Here is a 19,145-nt window from a genome sequence, read left to right on the forward strand (position 1 = left end):
TCTTCTGGGCGAAGAGCCTCACAGACTGTGACATTGTGATGTCGACAGCTTGGAGCATGGACATTCATGTGCCATTCATGGACGTGTCGTTTGCAAAGAACTGAATCCTTTGAACGGGTCGTTGGCAACGAACCAGAGAGTCAAATCCTTTGAACAATTCCAATTCCGGAGTGAGACAGGAGTTCAAAGAAGAAAAATGGCAGACGACAAGCCAGATCTGGAAAGTCTACAGCGGAGACGGTCAAATACGCAACGGAACCTGACAATGCGTATGAACCCCCTTAATGTCGATGCTGGCAATCTAAGTAAAGATGAATTGTCGGAGGAGTTGGCAGGATTAAAGAGCGATTATGGTGCTTTCGTCGATGCCTGCAATGAATATATTGAGGAACTGGGACAGGTAGACCCAACGGACGACAACTGTGAACTGAGCAATGCCCTGGCAAAGAGGGACGCCATTGTAAAAAGGCACCAAGAGACTATGGATAGATGGATGAGTGGACATGTTGCTGGGATAACTAATGGGGAAATAGGCATATCTGACCAGTAACCCGTGTTAATACTATCCCACCTGTTCACACCCACTCGGCTATTGTTTCTCCGCCTGTTAACAGGCAGAGTACTGGATGTGTTACCAGCCCTCCTCCGCAGCCTCAACAACCTAACCGTAGACCTAATGTCAGTTTTGCTTGACCTCCAACCCTCACTAGTATACCAGGACTTCACACTACTCCCGTCCACTTCAGCATGGGACAAAGGAGCATTGTGCCCACGGGAGGAGACAGCACTCAGTCGGCCCAACCCAAAGCAAAGGTCACACCGATAAGTTTGCCTAAGTTCTCCAGGAATGAGAAGGCTGATTGAGAGAGTGTCCAGGCGCAAGTGGGTCCCACAGAGTCCTTTGAAGTGGAGCAGAAGAAACTGAGGGGTCACAGGAAGTAACGGAAGTCAATGTCAAGAAGGTAGAGGAGCAGAGTAAACTGAGGGCCGAGATGTCTGAGCTCAGCAGGGAACTGAGCTAACTCCAACTCCAGCCAACTCCTGCTAACCACACCACTGCTAACTCCAAACCAGACAGGTTTGGAGGCTCAGACAGAGGAACTGAAGAGAAGCCACAGCTCATTGGAGCCAGAGCTCTCTAAGCAAGAGCAGAAGCACCTGGTGATACTGTCTTTAGAGAGCAGACTTTCTGAGAAAACAAAAACGTGACGCGGTTTTGTTATATATTAGCCTTCGTAAATCTATCTATCATCAGAACCTGTACGACTTGTCGGTTTTACAACCTAATAACTGTTTAACTGTGTATGTGGAATAAACCTGCATGTTCTGGTTACTCTTTCCAGAAGGGAGCATTGAGCTGAAATGATCAACCAACAGAAATCTGGACACATAGTGTTTGTAATTCCATTCTGCACTGACCTGTATTTGATTGTAAATAAAGCAGAAACTTTTATTTTGAAACTTTGTGAGGAAGGGGCGGGGCATACAGAGAAGGAACCTGAAGAGACACTTTTTTATTCTTCTCCCATCTCAAGAATCTCAGTTTTCTCCCTGAAACTTTGTCACTGATGACTTCAAACGGCGGCTCCGTGGCCTTTGAAGGTTTATACTCTAAACTGGAGGAAGACAACCGCGAGTACGCCAACATGTCCCGCACGAGCGACGGTAAGAGACACACACACGCACACACACATGCACACAGAATTAAAACCAGCTGCACACACTGAAACAAAGTCTTGACCCTCAGAAAGACATTTTAACGAGACAGAACGTGAGGACCAGCCAACATGCAACTGTGTGTGTGTGTGTGTGTGTGTGTGTTTGGTATTACTAATGTTGTGCGGACCTAAAACTGTTTACACAGTCACATTATGGCAACAATCAAGTCCCCACAACGTAAATGACTGTATTTTAAGGTGAAGATATGTTTTATGGTTAGGGTAAGATTAGGGTCAGGGTCAGGGTTAAGCCAGTAGTAATTGTGGTTAAGGTTAGAGTAAGTCTCCAGTCTCCAACGCAGTGTCCCCTCAAGTCATGAATGTCCAACGTGTGTGTGTGTGTGTGTGTGTGTGTTAGGACCACTCTCCCACTGTCCATATAATTTCCTGTTATTGTGTTAAAAGAGCTGACACTCACACAAACGCTTCATCGTGTCCAAACATTATTATTCATGGGACTGGATTGGATTTTATTCTCTCTCTCGTTTAGTCCAGAATCATCGTTTTGTGTTGTGATGACTTGTTTAATTTCCTCTCCATGGTCTCACGACCGATCCAATGTCCAATGTCCATCGTTTGTTTGTAATGTCCCACACTAAGACCTTATTGTCCCATTTAAATCATTTATGAACAATATGAACGTGACAATAACAGTCAACTGTTAACTAAGTAGACTTTTACAAAAAGTGTGGATATTTTCAAAAAGTGAGGACATTTTCAAAAATTGTGGACGTTTTCAAAAAGTGAAGAATTTTTCAGAGAGAGGACATTTTCAGGAAGTGAGGACATTTTCTTAATATTACTGAAGTACAGTAAAGTCATACATTTAAGACTTTTACTTAAGTAGCAAAAGTCATTTTCTATATAGATATAAAATCTGTGTCCTAGGGTTAGTTGTTTTTCAACTGGAAGGTTGTGGGTTAAATTCCTGGCTGTGCTTGTCCACATGTGTTCTTGAGCACATGTTGCAGCTTGTGAATGGGTGAAAACTGTCATGTAAAGTCGCTCATCAAGACAAGAAAAGCTCTATATAAATACAGACCATAATACCAACTCTTCTTCTGATTTTATTTGGTATTAACAACCTTGGTTGTGTGTGTGTGTGTGTGTGTTCTGTATAATTTTAAGAATTGTAAAAATTGCTCTGCCACTTAAACACTTAATGTGACTTCTCTTTGACGACGTCCAGTTCAGCCCGTCTTCTCCGTCAATCTGAGTCCCAGCAGGCCAAGCGGCCCAGGGCGTTACCGCCTCGCCACCGTGTGCCTGGGCACGCTGTGCGTCATCCTGCTGGTGTCTCTCATAGCCGTCGCTGCTCACTGTGAGTATGAAGTGTGACTGTTGCTCTGTGTTTAAATGCTGTCATTGTACCGTTTATTACCGTTTATTACCGTTTATTACTGTTTCTGAGGATCTGAATATTCACCAAGTATCACATAATTGTGCCATTTTGGATGTAATATACAATTTGGGGCAATTTTGCACATAATATTGATACAAGGTCCAAAATCCAAAATCGCTAGGATTGATAAAAATCGCACCTTGATGACCATTTTTTTTATCATTTAAATTGTTGTTAATTACAGTTGACAGAATGAGCAGCTCTAATTCATGACATAGAGTGAGTTTAAATCGAAACATGTTTATCTGTTTCTGTTTAATGTTGTGTGTGATATTTCTCATCAAAAGCACAGATCTGTGTGTGGCCTTTTAAAAGTTTTGCAACAAGTGTGGAAAGAAAAACTGATGATCTGATGGATTCAAAAATGTCGAATCAGTGATTTTCAGGTTTAAAAAGAGGATGTTGTGGTTAAAGGGTTACAACACTAATATATCCGTGGGAGAGATGATTAAAAATACAAAAAAATACAACGGCAACCCTCGCTGTCGGATTTCCTTTCCTGTTTTTGTTTTTAATAATAATAAAAAAATAATAATACTGAAAAAATATTATTAAATTATTATTATTATTATTATTATTATTATTATTATTATTTTATTATTTATTATTATTATTATTATTATTATTATTATTATTTGTATTATATATTAGGGTTAGGAAATTAGGAAAAAAGCTCCAGCTGCTAGTAAGGAGTGGAAGAAAATCGTGATGTGTTTATATTGGAAGTTGGAGGTTGGAAATGGGAGTGAATAAAGTTTGTGGGGGGCGAACATGAATGCGAATGAAACTCAAACCACGACTGATTTACTGTGAAACAAAAATGACAGGACATCCACAGTATAAACTTAAGCGGTCTGTCGTTCCAAAGATAAAAACAAGCCTGAAGGTGGCGCCAACGCCTCCCAGATCAGCAAACAGATGCAGGACGAGGAGGACGTGGTGTCTCTGACCGCCGCCGTCCGGTCCATAGAGGAGGAGAAGCAGCAGCTGCTGAAAGAGAAGGAAGAACTGCTGATCAAACTGGCCGCCAAGATGGCTACCAAAGGTAACGTGATTCACAGATTTTCCTCACATCATAGTCAGTGTTTACTGTGCTTTTAAGAACACGTTCACGTCTTTATCTCACTGTTACACACACTTTTCCAACAGTTTGTAAACCACACACACACACACTCACTCTCCCACACCAAAGTCCATCACTAAGTTCAAATGTCTGATTTTGTCAATTTGGCTGTGAAATGGTTCATTCAGTTTTACTTCACAAAGTGACCACACGAAGCAGCAGAGGACCAGCAGCTCCTGTGTCCCTGCAAGCTAAAATCACTGATTTTCTCTATGGACTTTGGTGTGGGAGAGTGAGTGGTTTACAAACATTTTTACTGACTTTAGCTCAATAATCCCTTCTGGAACGGGTAACCAGAACAAGTACAGCAGGAACAACTCGAGTGTCTTTATGAAGATTTATTTCACACACACACAGTTAGTTAGTAGTTAGTAGTAGTTAGGCTGTAAACTGACAACAGGTTCTGATGATTAATAGTTAGACAGAGACACATATGAGCGTGGAGGTTATGTTGATTATAATATCTGTCGCATACAACAATAAACAGAGTGATCGTTTTCCTGCTGGAAAGTTCTACATTGTGTGTGCGTGCATGTGTGTGTGTGTGTGTGTGTTATAATCACTGATTTTCTCTATGGGCTTTGGTGTGGGACAACAGGCTCTGTTGACAGCCATGTTTTCTCGGCAGCAGGGGGCGCTAACAGTCTACACTGACGTGACTCTATGTCAGTCCATGTGAAACTATCACGTCCACTTTTACTTACAGAGAGATGTTTGTCAGTATAGATTTAGTGTTGGCGTCACTGCCTCTGTTTCCTTTTCTCCCTCTCCTCTGTTTCTAACAATAAATTCAAATGAAAATGAGAACACTGAGTTGCTGTCCAACCCTGCTATTGTCTATTCTCTCTTTTGTATGTATGTATGTGTGTGTGTGTGTGTGTGTGCGTCACTCATCAGCTCCTCAGGTGACCACAGCGCCCCCCATCGTCTGCCCTCTGAACTGGCATCTCTTCAACAGCAGCTGTTACTTCATCTCCAGGGTCTTCAGAGAGTGGGACGAGAGTCAGTCGTACTGTCAGAGCAGGGGAGCTCACCTGGCCATCATCCACACTGCAGAGGAGCAGGTAAATAACAAAGTTCATCTACAGTCACAGTAAATCACTATGTATATTTAATTTAGATTGTATAGATTATACGACTTCATCATAAACTACTGTTAACTTCAGTTTGTAAAGCACTCACTCACTCTCCCACACCAAAGCCCATAGAGAAAATCAGTGATTTGAACATCACACACAGGAGTTGTTGATCCACTGCTGCCTCCATCACTGAGTAAATCACTGGCCCTTTCTCAATACTCAAGTATGCAAGTATGTATGTATTGTTCTGCTGTTTGAATGGTGGCTGGCGCCAAGTGCTGCAGCCTCATTAGCGCCACCTATGGTGTTGATAAATGAACATATGAAATACTTTTAATAAATGCATATATATTGTTATTGTTTTCACATTTTAAATATTTAACTTCATTTATTTCTATTAAAATATACAATACAAATAATGCAATGTGGAAAATGGATATATTACAGTGTTGTAGAGTAGTATGTGTGTATATATATATACATATCAAACATTTAAACTACCGTTTAAATGTTTGGGGTCACCCAAACAATTTGTGTTTTCCATGAAAAGTCACACTTATTCACCACCATACGTTGTGAAATGAATAGAAAATAGAGTCAAGACATTGACAAGGTTAGAAATAATGATTTGTATTTGAAATACGATTTTTTTTTCGTCAAAGAATCCTCCATTTGCAGCAATTACAGCATTGCAGAACTTTGGCATTCTAGCTGTTAATTTGTTGAGGTAATCTGGAGAAATTGCACCCCACGCTTCCAAGGGAGTAGTACACACCGTTGTAGGAAATCTTCAATTTCTTAGCAATTTCTCGCATGGAATAGCCTTCATTTCTAAGAACAAGAATAGACTGTCGAGTTTCAGATGAAAGTTCTCTTTTTCTGGCCATTTTGAGCGTTTAATTGACCCCACAAATGTGATGCTCCAGAAACTCAATCTGCTCAAAGGAAGGTCAGTTTTGTAGCTTCTGTAACGAGCTAAACTGTTTTCAGATGTCTGAACATGATTGCACAAGGGTTTTCTAATCATCAATTAGCCTTCTGAGCCAATGAGCAAACACATTGTACCATTAGAACACTGGTGTAAATGACCTTAATATGCCACAGTGTATTTTCATGATGTTTCGTTTCCATGGTTGTTTGTTTTATGAGTGATCTCCTTGAAAGATTGACTTGTTTTCTTTGTTTTACCGTCATTTCCTGTTTTTGGGTTGGTGCTTTTATTTTGATACGGTGTGTAACCGGAAATCAGAAAAAAAAAAGACGAATCTGCAGATCTGCAGCGTTTGCACAACACAAACGAGTCAATTAAAAGTTAAAAAACATTAAAGAAACGTCAAATTATAAGTTCGTTTAGCACCTGGCTGATAAAGGCACAAGCTCTTACGGTGTGTTCAAGGTGTGTTCAAGGTGTGTTCAAGGTGTGTTCAGAGTGTGTTTTATTGGAGCAACGTTAACGTTAATAAACCTATGAACCATCAGTTAAGGAGTTCGACCATCATTCAGCCGGGGACGCTACAGTAAGAGCTTCACCTCATCAGTCCCACCACACTCATGTCCAAGGATGACTGCGGAGAGACTCGATGTGATGGTCTAAGGTTGTGGCACCCACTCATAAAATGAAAGCATCTCTAGACAGTAGCGACTCAGACCAGCAAATGGATATCTGCAAAGCCAGCGAAGAGGAGGAGCTTCGCCGCTCTGGTCGCCAGAAGAACCCCACGGAGAAGATGCTTGCATTTCAGAGAGAGGAGGCTCACAAAAAGGAGAAAAGGCTCACTCACTTTTATGAACTATGGAAGACCCAAGCACGTAAGACTAGAGAGCAATTAAAGTCCAACATTCCTGAAAATGAGATTGCAGCTCTTATAGACACACTAGAAGAAGGAATGTCGGATGTTATGCGCATCTATATGGAAATCAGAGATCACCTCACTCCATCCAGTGAGACAAGACGTCGGATTGATGCCTGTGAAGCAGTGACGAGGGACATTGTTAGAATTGCATATGAAAGGATAACAGGCATAGATGGAGAATTTGACAGTGAAGCAGTAAAACAACGACTTTGTGAGCTGCTTAACAGAGACTATGCTCGCTCTATCTATGGATCCACAGCCTCACCTTCAAGTCGACACTCCAGCCAAAACTCTGTGAGCTCCATTGTAACTGCTAAAAGGGCAGATGCGGCGGCAGACTTAGCAGCAAAGGAAGCAGAGTATGAAGGTTTATTGGAGGAGGAAAGACAAAAGGAAAAAATTCAACTCCTAGAGGAAAAGCAGAGAAAAGAACTTGAAACTCAGAAACGTGAGTTGGAAAGACTAAAGGCAGAGAAGGATATAAGAGCTGCCCGGGCTAGGTTGATAACCTATAACAAAGAAGTAATGCAGGAAGCTAGTGTCCTTTCCACTGATCACAGCATTGGTGAACAACGGTACATGTCCCTACAGCAACCTGTGTCTTCAGCTCCCATCCAGCAGCCTGCATATGTCACAACGACATCATCACCTCCACAGACAGATGTGACCTACCTGGCTCAAGCAGTCCAAGATAGCATAACTCTGAACAGGCTCCCGATGCCAGAACCATCTTTATTCACTGGTGACCCAATCCAGTTTATCGAGTGGAAAGCCTCATTCATATCGCTCATAGACAAAAGGAATATTTCCTCAGCTGACAAACTGCATTATCTGAGAAAGTATGTGGGAGGTCCAGCTCGAAAGACACTCGATGGTATCTTTTATAGAAGTGATGACAATGCTTATAAAGATGCATGGAACCGTCTCAACGGAAGGTATGGTCAGCCCTTCATTATTCAGAGAGCTTTTAGAGAAAAACTGGCAAAGTGGCCAAGGATTCAGCCAAAGGATGCAGAAGGACTGAGAACATTTGCTGATTTCCTACACTCATGTCAAGAAGCCATACCTCATGTTAAAGGGCTTGATATTTTGAATGACTGTGAAGAAAATCAAAAACTGATTCAAAAACTTCCAGATTGGGCAGCATCACAGTGGAACCGAAAAGTCACACAATCCTTGAAAGACAGGCAGGAGTTTCCTAACTTCCAGGACTTTGTCGGCTTCATGTTAATGGAGGCAGAGATCGCCTGTAATCCTATCACCTCATTCCAAGCCCTCCACTCATCACAGCCCAGTGTAGATAAACATTATCTGAAGGAAAGGAAGTCTAAATCCAGTGTTTTCCACACACAGACAGTTACAGAGGCTGAAACTCCAGAGCAGTTAAAAACAGATTTAAAGCCACCATGCATGTTCTGTCAAGACTGTAAACATCGCCTGCACTGCTGTCCTGGGTTCAAAAGAAAATCTCTGGATGAAAGAAGAAAATATGTAAAGGAAAAGAGACTATGCTTTGGTTGTCTGAAGCCAGGACATAACGCAAAAGACTGTCGTCACCGACACTCATGTGACAGCTGCAAAGGAAGACATCCTACACTCCTGCATGACGACGGCTACACTAAAACCAAAACCATACCAGTTCCAAATCAGATCAGCGGAGATGGAGCAGCAACCACATTGTCTCTCAGCGTGGAAACAGAGGAACCATCGGCTAACACTTCAATGATTGTGCCAGTGTGGGTTTCCTCCATCAGTAATCCAGGTATGGAAAGGCTTGTTTATGCTCTTCTGGACACTCAGAGTGATACAGTTTTCATTGAACAGGAAGTTAACAACAGCTTACAAACTGAGACACATCCTGTGAGACTGAAGCTAACTACAATGATTGGTAAAGATGCACTAATACACAGTCAAAGGGTCTCAGGTCTCAGGGTGAGAGGTTACTACTCCAACATCCTCATTGATCTCCCTCCTACATACACAAAGGACTGCATACCAGTGAACAGAACACATATTCCTACCTGTGAAACGGCAAGGCACTGGAATCATCTCACCACAATAGCAGATGAAATCCCACCACAGCTAGAATGTGAAGTTGGTCTTTTGATAGGCTACAATTGCTCAAGGGCACTGGCACCACGGCAGGTAATACATGGAGGAGATGGTGAACCCTACGCAGTTCGCACAGACTTAGGATGGAGTATTGTAGGTTGTTCATCACCACACCATGACTCACCAAGCATCACCAACATGTGCCACAGAGTTGTTATAAAAGAGTTTCCTCCAGTGACTCCAGCTGATGCAATCAGAGTTCTGGAGTCTGACTTTAAGGATACCAGTAAGAATGGAAAGGCTGTGTCTCAGGATGACATCCTCTTTCTGAATGTGCTTAAGGAAGGAATTCAGATGAACACCCAAGGTCACTATGAGATGCCACTCCCCTTTAAAGAAAGACCCTACCTCCCTGACAATAAACAACTAGCCGTTGTCCGGCTCAGTCATGTTAAAAGAAAGCTGCTGAGAGATGAAAAGTACAAGGAACATTATGTGAAGTTCATGAACGAGGTGATTGAAAAGGGTGAGGCAGCGGAAGTATGTGAGCAAGGAAAGAAAGGAGAGAAGTGGTATATTCCCCATCATGGAGTCTATCACTCCAAAAAACCTGACAAACTTCGTGTGGTTTTTGATTGCTCCGCTAAATACAAGGGAACAAGCCTGAATGACCATCTTCTGTCAGGCCCAGACTTACTGAATAGCCTAATCGGTGTACTCATCAGATTCAGACAGCACCATGTAGCACTGATGTGCGATATTGAAAAAATGTTTCATCAGTTCCATGTGTGTGAAGCTGACAGAGACTATTTACGTTTCCTCTGGTGGAAAAATGGCGACCTGCATGCGGACCCACAGGAGTTCCACATGAAGGTTCATCTGTTTGGTGCTGCATCCTCACCAGGATGCGCCAACTATGGACTGAAACAACTTGCTAAAGATCATGAGACCCAATTTCCCCTTGGCTCTGAGTTCATCATGAAAGACTTTTACGTTGATGACGGTGTCACCAGCACGGCAAGCGTAGATGAAGCTATTCAGCTTGCGAAGGAAGCTCAGGAGCTCTGTTCTATGGGTGGGTTGAGGCTGCATAAGTTTGTGTGCAACAACAGATCAGTACTGGATAGTATTCCGTCAACGGAGCATGCTACTGAAGTGAAGGCTCCAAACCTGGCCTTCAACGATTCAACGCTTGAGAGGGCCTTAGGTATCCACTGGCACATTGAATCGGATACTTTCAGATTTCGTGTCTGCCTTAAAGACCAGCCAGCAACACGACGTGGCATATTATCAACAGTAGCCTCCCTCTATGATCCACTGGGCTTTGTTGCCCCTTTTCTGCTCACCGGGAAAAAGGTGCTTCAGGAAATGTGCAGGCACGGCACAAGCTGGGATGACCCCCTCCCCAGTGAACTGCAACCAGTATGGGAGCGCTGGAAGAATGATCTTGCAAATTTGGAGGAAATCACCATACCGCGCTGCTATGTGCCCGTCGGCTTTGGAAAAGTCATGAAAAAAGAGCTACATCACTTTTCCGATGCAAGCACATATGGTTATGGCCAGTGTTCTTACTTGAGATATGTAAATGAAGATGAATGTGTTCACTGTGCTCTGGTTATGGGAAAGTCCAGAGTAGCTCCTATTAAAGTCACGACTATCCCCAGGCTGGAGCTGACAGCTGCTGTTGTGTCGGTCGCAGCAAGCAACACCCTAAAGGAGGAGCTTGGTTTTGCAGATATTGATGAATATTTCTGGACTGACTCCAAAGTGGTCTTGGGGTACATCAATAACGAGGCACGTCGTTTCCATACATTCGTATCAAACCGAGTACAGAAAATACACCTCAGCACAGCACCCCAGCAGTGGAGATACGTCTCTACCAACAATAACCCAGCAGATCTTGCCTCTAGAGGTTCAAATGCAAGTGAGATTCTCACATCAAGGTGGCTCTCAGGACCTCACTTCCTATGGGAGAAGGAGATTCCCCCAGCTGTAGATGTCGTCACTGAAGTACAGATTGGAGATCCTGAAGTCAAAAGGATTCAGACACTACACACATGGACATCTGAACAAGTGAGTCTTTCTGATCGCTTGTCAAGGTTTTCTACGTGGTCAAGAGCAACTCAAGCCATTGCTCGTCTCATCCGTCGTGCTAGGGGTGATAAATCAACAGATCACAGCACTGTACAGGAACGAGAGGACGCATGGTGCATCATCATAAAGGACCTTCAGACACAAGTATACCCAGAAGAGATAAAGTTGCTCAGTAAGACTACTCAAGTTTCTTCTCAGAGCAAACTGCATCAGTTGGATGCCTTTCTGGATCAAGATGGACTCCTCAAGGTGGGAGGAAGGTTAAAAAATGCATCCCTACCTTCTTCAGTAAAGCATCCAGTGATCATACCAAAAGATCATCCCATCACCAAGATGATAATTGCACATTGTCACGAAAATGTTCGACATCAAGGAAAATGTATGACCATCAATGAGGTCAGATCAAATGGATACTGGATCCCAGGAATCAATAGAGCAGTGGCAGCTCACCTGCATCAATGTGTTACATGTCGGAAACTCAGGAGAGTCACAGAAGAACAACGGATGGCGGATCTGCCTTCAGAGCGTGTAGACCCATCACCACCCTTCACATACTGTGGAATGGATTGCTTCAGTCCGTTCCTCACGAAACACGGACGCAAAGTGCAAAAGCGATACGGCCTCCTTTTCACCTGCCTGTGCTGTCGAGCTATCCACATTGAAATGTTAGACGACATGTCAACAGATGCCTTCATTAACGGACTCCGTTGTTTCATTGCCATAAGAGGAGCAGTTCGCCAGTTAAAATCTGATCAAGGATCTAATTTCATTGGGGCTAAAAACGAGCTAAATGAGGCTCTTAAGCAAGTGGATACAAATCGTCTGACCACATTTTTGGCTGACAGGCAGTGTGATTTCAGCATGAACGCCCCTCATTCAAGCCATGTGGGAGGTGTATGGGAGAGGCAAATTAGAACAGTGAAGAATGTTCTTCGTTCCACTCTCTCGCTCTCACCAGGCAGGCTGGATGATTCCTCGCTGCGGACATTTTTCTATGAGGCCATGGCTATAGTGAACAGTCGTCCTCTGACAGTCGACAATCTAAGTGATCCAAAGAGTCCAGAGCCACTAACACCCAATCACCTGCTCACAATGAAATCTATCACAGCCTTACCACCTCCTGGCAGATTCATAAGAGAGGACATGTATGCTCGTAAGAGGTGGCGTCACGTTCAGTATCTCTCAGAGCAATTCTGGAGTCGCTGGAGAAAGGAGTACCTCTTTAATATTGCTACTAGACAGCGCTGGCATACTCCTAGAAGAAACCTCAAGGTCGGCGATATTGTCATGGAGAAGGCAGATGATCTGCCACGGAATGAGTGGAAGTTGGCCAAAGTTATAGAAACAGTGACTGATACAGATGGACTTGTGAGAAAGGTAAAGATTCGTGTTGGAGATCAAAAGATGGGAAAGGAGGGACATCGTTCTGGCAAGCCATCCATCGTCGAACGTCCTGTGCAGAAGCTGATCCTGCTTTTAGAGACTGTTTAACCACCCTCTTCACTCCACAGATATATCCTTTGCAGTATGAAGAGTTTTTCATGGGCATTATCATTGACTAAAGTTTTAAGGGTCAAAGGTCAGATTGAGTCATAAAATTATTCATGCTTTGTACCCCATATTGTTTTGAAAAGCACTCATAATTTGGTGGGAGTGTAAATGACCTTAATATGCCACAGTGTATTTTCATGATGTTTCGTTTCCATGGTTGTTTGTTTTATGAGTGATCTCCTTGAAAGATTGACTTGTTTTCTTTGTTTTACCGTCATTTCCTGTTTTTGGGTTGGTGCTTTTATTTTGATACGGTGTGTAACCGGAAATCAGAAAAAAAAAGACGAATCTGCAGATCTGCAGCGTTTGCACGACACAAACGAGTCAATTAAAAGTTAAAAAACATTAAAGAAACGTCAAATTATAAGTTCGTTTAGCACCTGGCTGATAAAGGCACAAGCTCTTACGGTGTGTTCAAGGTGTGTTCAAGGTGTGTTCAAGGTGTGTTCAGAGTGTGTTTTATTGGAGCAACGTTAACGTTAATAAACCTATGAACCATCAGTTAAGGAGTTCGACCATCATTCAGCCGGGGACGCTACACTGGAGTGATAGTTACTGGAAATGGGCCTCTGTACACCTATGTAGATATTGCACCAAAAACCAGACATTTGCAGCTAGAATAGTCATTTACCACATTAGCAATGTATAGAGTGTATTTCTTTAAAGTTAAGACTACTTTAAAGTTATCTTCATTGAAAAGTACAGTGCTTTTCCTTCAAAAATAAGGACATTTCAATGTTACCCCAAACTTTTGAACGGTAGTGTATATATGACGTGTACAAATATATACTACTCTACATATCTAATATGTACATGTTATATTTAAATACAGATACAATGACCGTGCGACTTTGACTATAAATACGTCATATCTTCATACACAAACCACATGTTTGAATTCTAAATGACTCATTTCTCGCCTCAAATGATCTTAAAACTTTGTTCCGGGACAAAGAAAAATATTTATTTCAGATTTATATTTCTATTATCTGCTGCTATGCTCCGCCGAAATGCATTCTGGGATACATGGCCATCCCAAGTACGCTTATGTCACCTCCGATGCATACTTGGTAAAAATGGGCGGAGCAAGAACACTTCCGGGTTCAAGAACCGTCCTCGCTGTTCGCTTACTTGAGAATTGGAACAGCACTTGGACTGAGGCTGGTACGGGAGTACGCAGGTACACACAAGTACGCAAAGTACGTACAAGTATGGATATTGAGAAACGGCTACTGATGGCATCTGGACTTTGGTGTGGGCGAGTGAGTGCTTTACAAACGTCAGTTTCCTGTTGGAAAGTCTGTGTAACAGTGAGATAAAGACGTGAACGTGTTCTGAAAGAGGAACTAAACCCCTGATCTGAAGCTGACTCCGCCCAATGCCTGATTTTAAAAATCTGCAAAAAGTGGGCAGGGTTATCGGTGAGTGGGGGCGTGAGTGAGCACCACAGGGGGCGTGGCGATCGAGTGCAAATGTCGACAGCTTGCTGTGGTGTTTCCAGTGGCAGCTTAGAGCTGCATTTAGCGTGAGACACACATTTCAATAAGTTTCCACACTCAAACACTCACACACTCACACATGACATTTCCCACGCTGATAATCTTTCTGTGATGTAGTAAAGTGAACTGTGATGTGGTGTCATTATGGGATCTTTTATTCTGAAAAGTAAACCGGATGTTTTATTTTGCTACTTCCTCTCCCGCTGCTTCTGCTGAATTTATGCAGAAATAGGAGTGCTGTGTATCCACTCCGAGCCCCGCCCCCCCACTGCTGTGTCTGTGTCTGTGGCTAGAGGAGGACGTTTAGTGACGACAACATGGGAAGAACCAGCTAATAGAAACATTCATATGTAATGGGAGGTGTTTATCCAGAGAAGGCAGTACATACACACATTTAACACAAAATACGTCATTCAAATACTTTACACAAAACTACCAAGAGTTGGACCTGGATCAGTCAATAATATTACTAGATAACCGTATACACTAGTTTGAACCTGAACAAAGTGGTTTAGGGTTTAGTTCCTCTTCCTCATGCAGATTTTATTGAACTATTGAAAGTTGTTTGTGTGTGTGCGTGTGTGTGCGTGGTCAGACATTTCTGTGGGATCTCCTTCCCAGAGGTCACTGGAACGCCTTCTGGTTTGGGATCACTGATGGACACACGGAGGATCAGTGGAAATGGGTGGATGGAACGCCGCTGGTTGGAGGGTAGGTTCACTGTTGTACCGTCTCTAATTTATATGTCTATAGACGCCCACAGCTATAGTGTTTGTGCTGTTTTATGATTATGATGATGATGATGACATTAATCTACAGTTAATCATGTGGTTAGGTTTAGTGTCAGAGTGAAGAACGAGTCACGCTTGTTTCCTGACGACAACAACATCATTTCCATCAGCAGTGTAAAAACACACCTCCTCCAGCTTCTCCTCCTACTGTCCATCACAAGAACTCATGTTTGTGTCACTTTGGCTTTGGTGTGGGAGAGTGAGTGGTTTACACACTTCACTTTCTCACAACAATCAGATAAAGATGTGAACGTGTTAAGCTGATGGCAATGTGTGATGTGATTCAGATTTCATGTTGCTAGGGGCGCTCACAGTTAAATTAGTTGAGTTTAAACTAATCTGAACACATACTGTCTTCTGTCTCCTGAGAGGATTTTTAAAGAATCCTTAGAAAAAGTCAGAATTTCAGAATTTAAGTTTGAATTCTTAGATTTGAACCAGAATTTGAAGAAAGAGTCTGAATTTTTTTTTTGGGGCTGAATTCTGAATTTGAAGTCAGAATTGTGGGATTAAAGTTAAAGTTTGTGAGAAATCTGAGATTTCATTCACAAACCTGAGATTAAGTCAGAATTTTGAGATAGTCAGAATAAATCTGAATTTTGAGACAAAAAGAACCCTGAATTCTGAGATTTAAGATTAAAAAGTTATAAAAATTCAGATTTATTACGACTATCTCAAAATTCTGATTTATTTAATTTAATTCCAGGATTAAAAGTCAATTTTTCCTTCGAAGTTTAGAAGGAAAAAGGCAACATTTTATAAAACATGGAAAAAAACAACTTTTAATAAAAAATAAGACTTTTTGAAAACACATGTGGCTCTAATCCCCTAATCCTCCTCCGTAGTTTTATGAACAATGCAAAGTTAGTTTTCTTCACCCCTCGCTTTGTTTTTATTTAATGAATGACTGAAATAATGGTTTGTCTCAAAGTTTCTGGGAGGTCGGTGAACCCAACAACCACATCAACGAGGACTGCGGCTACATGATCAAGACACAGGTGTTGGAGCGAGTGGCCATCCGCAGCTGGTACGACGCCCCCTGCTCAATGCCACTGCCCTACATCTGTGAGAAGGAGATGATTGCCGGCACCAGCACCGCCATGCCACACTGAGGCGCCCGTGAGACCACGCGACCAGCTGAAATCCTGTGATTTTTCTCATTTTTGTCCTCAAAAACAAACTCAGATGCTTTGTTTTTGTTTGAACTTTAAAGGGAGAGTTCAGGTTTTCTCAAATCTGACCACAGACACAACAGACGTTCAGAATTCAAGTCAGAATTCTGAGATTATACACATGACGACAAACATGAAAAAATAATTAGAATGAATTCTGAGATCTAGGTCAAAGGGAAAAAAGTCAGAATTATAAGATTTAAAATAAAAAGTCAACATTTTGAGGGAAAAATGTGAATTCTGAATTTAAAGTCAGAATTTTGGGATTAGAGTTAAAATTGTTACTCAGAAATCCCAGATTAAAGGTAAAATTGTTAAATTCAGAATTCCCAGATTGAAGTTAAACTTGGTAAAGTTAGAATATGCAGATTAAAGTTAAAATTGTCTTGTTATGTTAGAAATCTCACTAAAATATTTGAAATGTTTAAAATTCTGTCTTATTCTCAGAATTTAAAAAAATAATCCTGGAATTCTGTCTTTAATTTCAGAATTCACATGTTTTGCCACAACATTCTGACTTAATATTTAGTGGTGAAACAAAGTTTCTAAATAACAAAGTTATTTAGCAATAACTGTGCAGAGGTCACAAAAATAGACATAAAAACATTGAACTGTGACGTATTTTCAAATTTCACAAATTCAATGTGATTTTGAAACATTTTAAGTTTTGCTCAGGTTTGTTTGTGGAGTTGGTGAAAATGAAAATCATCAGGTTGTTTATAGGTTGAAGCTCTGTACTGCACATTCTCAGAGCCTCTGCGTGTAAATGTTATCATAGTAATGGAAAACGTGTTCTAAAGGTTTAATAAAACCATTTCAGGGAGGAGAGTCCAGGGAGCTCACAAGTCATTTAAAGTTCCAGTGTATAAGAACTAGCGACACCTAGTGGTGAGGAAGACTCCTTTAACAACAGAGTCACCTTTTAAAATCTACGTCAGTTTAAGTTCCTGAAGTTTGAGATTTGAACATCCCAGCACACAGGAGTCGTTCAGTTTCACAAAATTATAGACGAACGTTAATGTTTTCATTTATGTCTTTAATGTGAAATTTGCTTTTATAGAAATTAATTTGTGTCATTTCTCCTTCACGTTATCATGTGATTTTGCTCAGTTGATTTGAGCCTTGATTTAATCAAAACTAAGTGTTTTCTGTGGATCTCGTGTAAATAAACAAATCTTTTTCTATTTTAATGCCTCGCCACAGTTGAGACCTTTATTGTGAAAGTATTTTAAGTGAATATAGTAATAAATATTTTCTGTCAGCCAGTTTACCATAAATAATCTATCAGATTAAAAATAATATACATTATTACATTTGCTGCCCCCAAGTGGCCAGAAAATCAATTAATGCTTTTTAAATTTGAAACTAGTTTTCTGGAAATTATGACAACAAAAACAAAACGCTTTTTTTCAAACGATAGAAAGTAAAAAAAAAAATAGATTTGTCACATTGTAGTTTAACGCGTGTATGTGTGTGTGTACTGACAGCAGGTGGCGCTGCTCACACAAACAGCCCACAGTCAGAATAAATGAAGAGGAAATTTAGTTCATCTGAATTTTTGAAATATAATCTGATCATATAAAGAAAAGAAAAAAATTGGATTATTTCTGTAAATCTACAATGAAGGTTTAAAAATACACGACATTATAATGTAGACAGACAGACAGACAGACGACTTTATTAATCCCTTTGGGAGGTTCCCTCGGGGAAATTAACAATGTGTAAAAAAAATAAAATAACTACAATTGAAATAAATGAAGAAAAACTGTTTTGTTTTGTTAGAAAACGGTCGTGTGGACGCAGGAAAGAAGGATCTTTATGGCTGCAGTCGCTCGTGTGTCTCATGTCCGTCCTGAGCTCGTTAACACAGAGTTATCAGGACGAGTCAGCTCGTCCTCTTCTGTCACACTTCATTAGTCTGGATTAAAGGCCTCGGATTTAAAAATCAACCAATGAGGAGTGAAGTCACGTCACAAACTTCAGTTTCCTTGTGCGTCTCACTGTGAGATAGAGACGTGAACATATTGTTAAAAAATCACTGAAACTCACTCACTCTCCCACACCAAAGCCCATAGAGAAAATCAGTGATTGAAGCTCAGTGACACAGGAGCGGCCTCGTGTGGTCACCGTGTGTCACTGAAGTCAATCTGAATGAAGGATTTTAAAAGCCAAAATCACTAAAATAAGACATTTGAACTTAGTGATGGAGGCAGCAGTGGATCAACAACTCCTGTGTGTGTGTGTGTGTGATGTTATAATCACTGGTTTTCTCTATGAGGTTTGGTGTGGGAGAGTGAGTGGTTTACAAACTTCAGTTTCCTGTTGGTAAAGTGTGTGTAACAGTGAGATACAGACGTGAACGTGTGACGTAGAGGTCGTAGATTTAATCTGACGTAGATTTTATGAGCTAAGTTATTTCTGCCATAGCATCTCAAGAAATGTATGTTAAATAATGAATTTCACAGCTGTTTTCAGTTCTTTAAAGAACTGCAGTTTCACTTTGAGACAAAAACTCGCTGGCGTTTGATCCTTGATCTGCTCCTCCTCCTCCTCCTCCTCTTCCTCCTCGGCTTCCTCCTCCTCCTTATGTCGTCGCTGTGTGACGCATGTTTAGCGTGACCTGCTCTAATTCCCTAACGAGATTGGCCGTCCCCGGATATCCCATTAGACCCTGATTAACCAGGCTCAGCTCATTAGCTCTGACAAACCAGTTCACCCCGTCAGCCCCAGACCCAGACCCAGCCCCAGACCCAGACCCAGCCTCAGCCTCAGACCCAGACCCTGACCCAGATCCAGACCCACCACAAACCT

General features: G+C 41.6%; 1 protein-coding gene across 1 annotated transcript; it reads left to right on the forward strand.

Moving 5' to 3' along the window:
- Positions 1–1,481: 1,481 nt before the first annotated feature.
- Positions 1,482–17,524, forward strand: LOC122786663 (CD209 antigen-like protein E). Its single transcript, XM_044053120.1, has 6 exons — positions 1,482–1,665; positions 2,908–3,039; positions 3,989–4,165; positions 5,141–5,307; positions 14,967–15,082; positions 16,094–17,524. The coding sequence occupies exons 1-6, from the start codon at positions 1,569–1,571 to the stop codon at positions 16,272–16,274; spliced, it is 870 nt and encodes a 289-aa protein (XP_043909055.1). The 5' UTR covers positions 1,482–1,568; the 3' UTR covers positions 16,275–17,524.
- The last annotated feature ends 1,621 nt before the right edge of the window (positions 17,525–19,145 follow it).

This window comes from Solea senegalensis, linkage group LG20, assembly GCF_019176455.1.
Source record: "Solea senegalensis isolate Sse05_10M linkage group LG20, IFAPA_SoseM_1, whole genome shotgun sequence".
Lineage (NCBI taxonomy): Eukaryota > Metazoa > Chordata > Actinopteri > Pleuronectiformes > Soleidae > Solea > Solea senegalensis.

Coding starts and splice junctions, on each gene's coding strand:
- LOC122786663 (XM_044053120.1), top strand. CDS start 1,569: ATGACTTCAAACGGCGGCTCCGTGGCCTTTGAAGGTTTATACTCTAAA. Junction 4,166..5,140: donor CGCCAAGATGGCTACCAAAG/GTAACGTGATTC, acceptor GTCACTCATCAG/CTCCTCAGGTGACCACAGCG. Junction 15,083..16,093: donor GGAACGCCGCTGGTTGGAGG/GTAGGTTCACTG, acceptor TTTGTCTCAAAG/TTTCTGGGAGGTCGGTGAAC.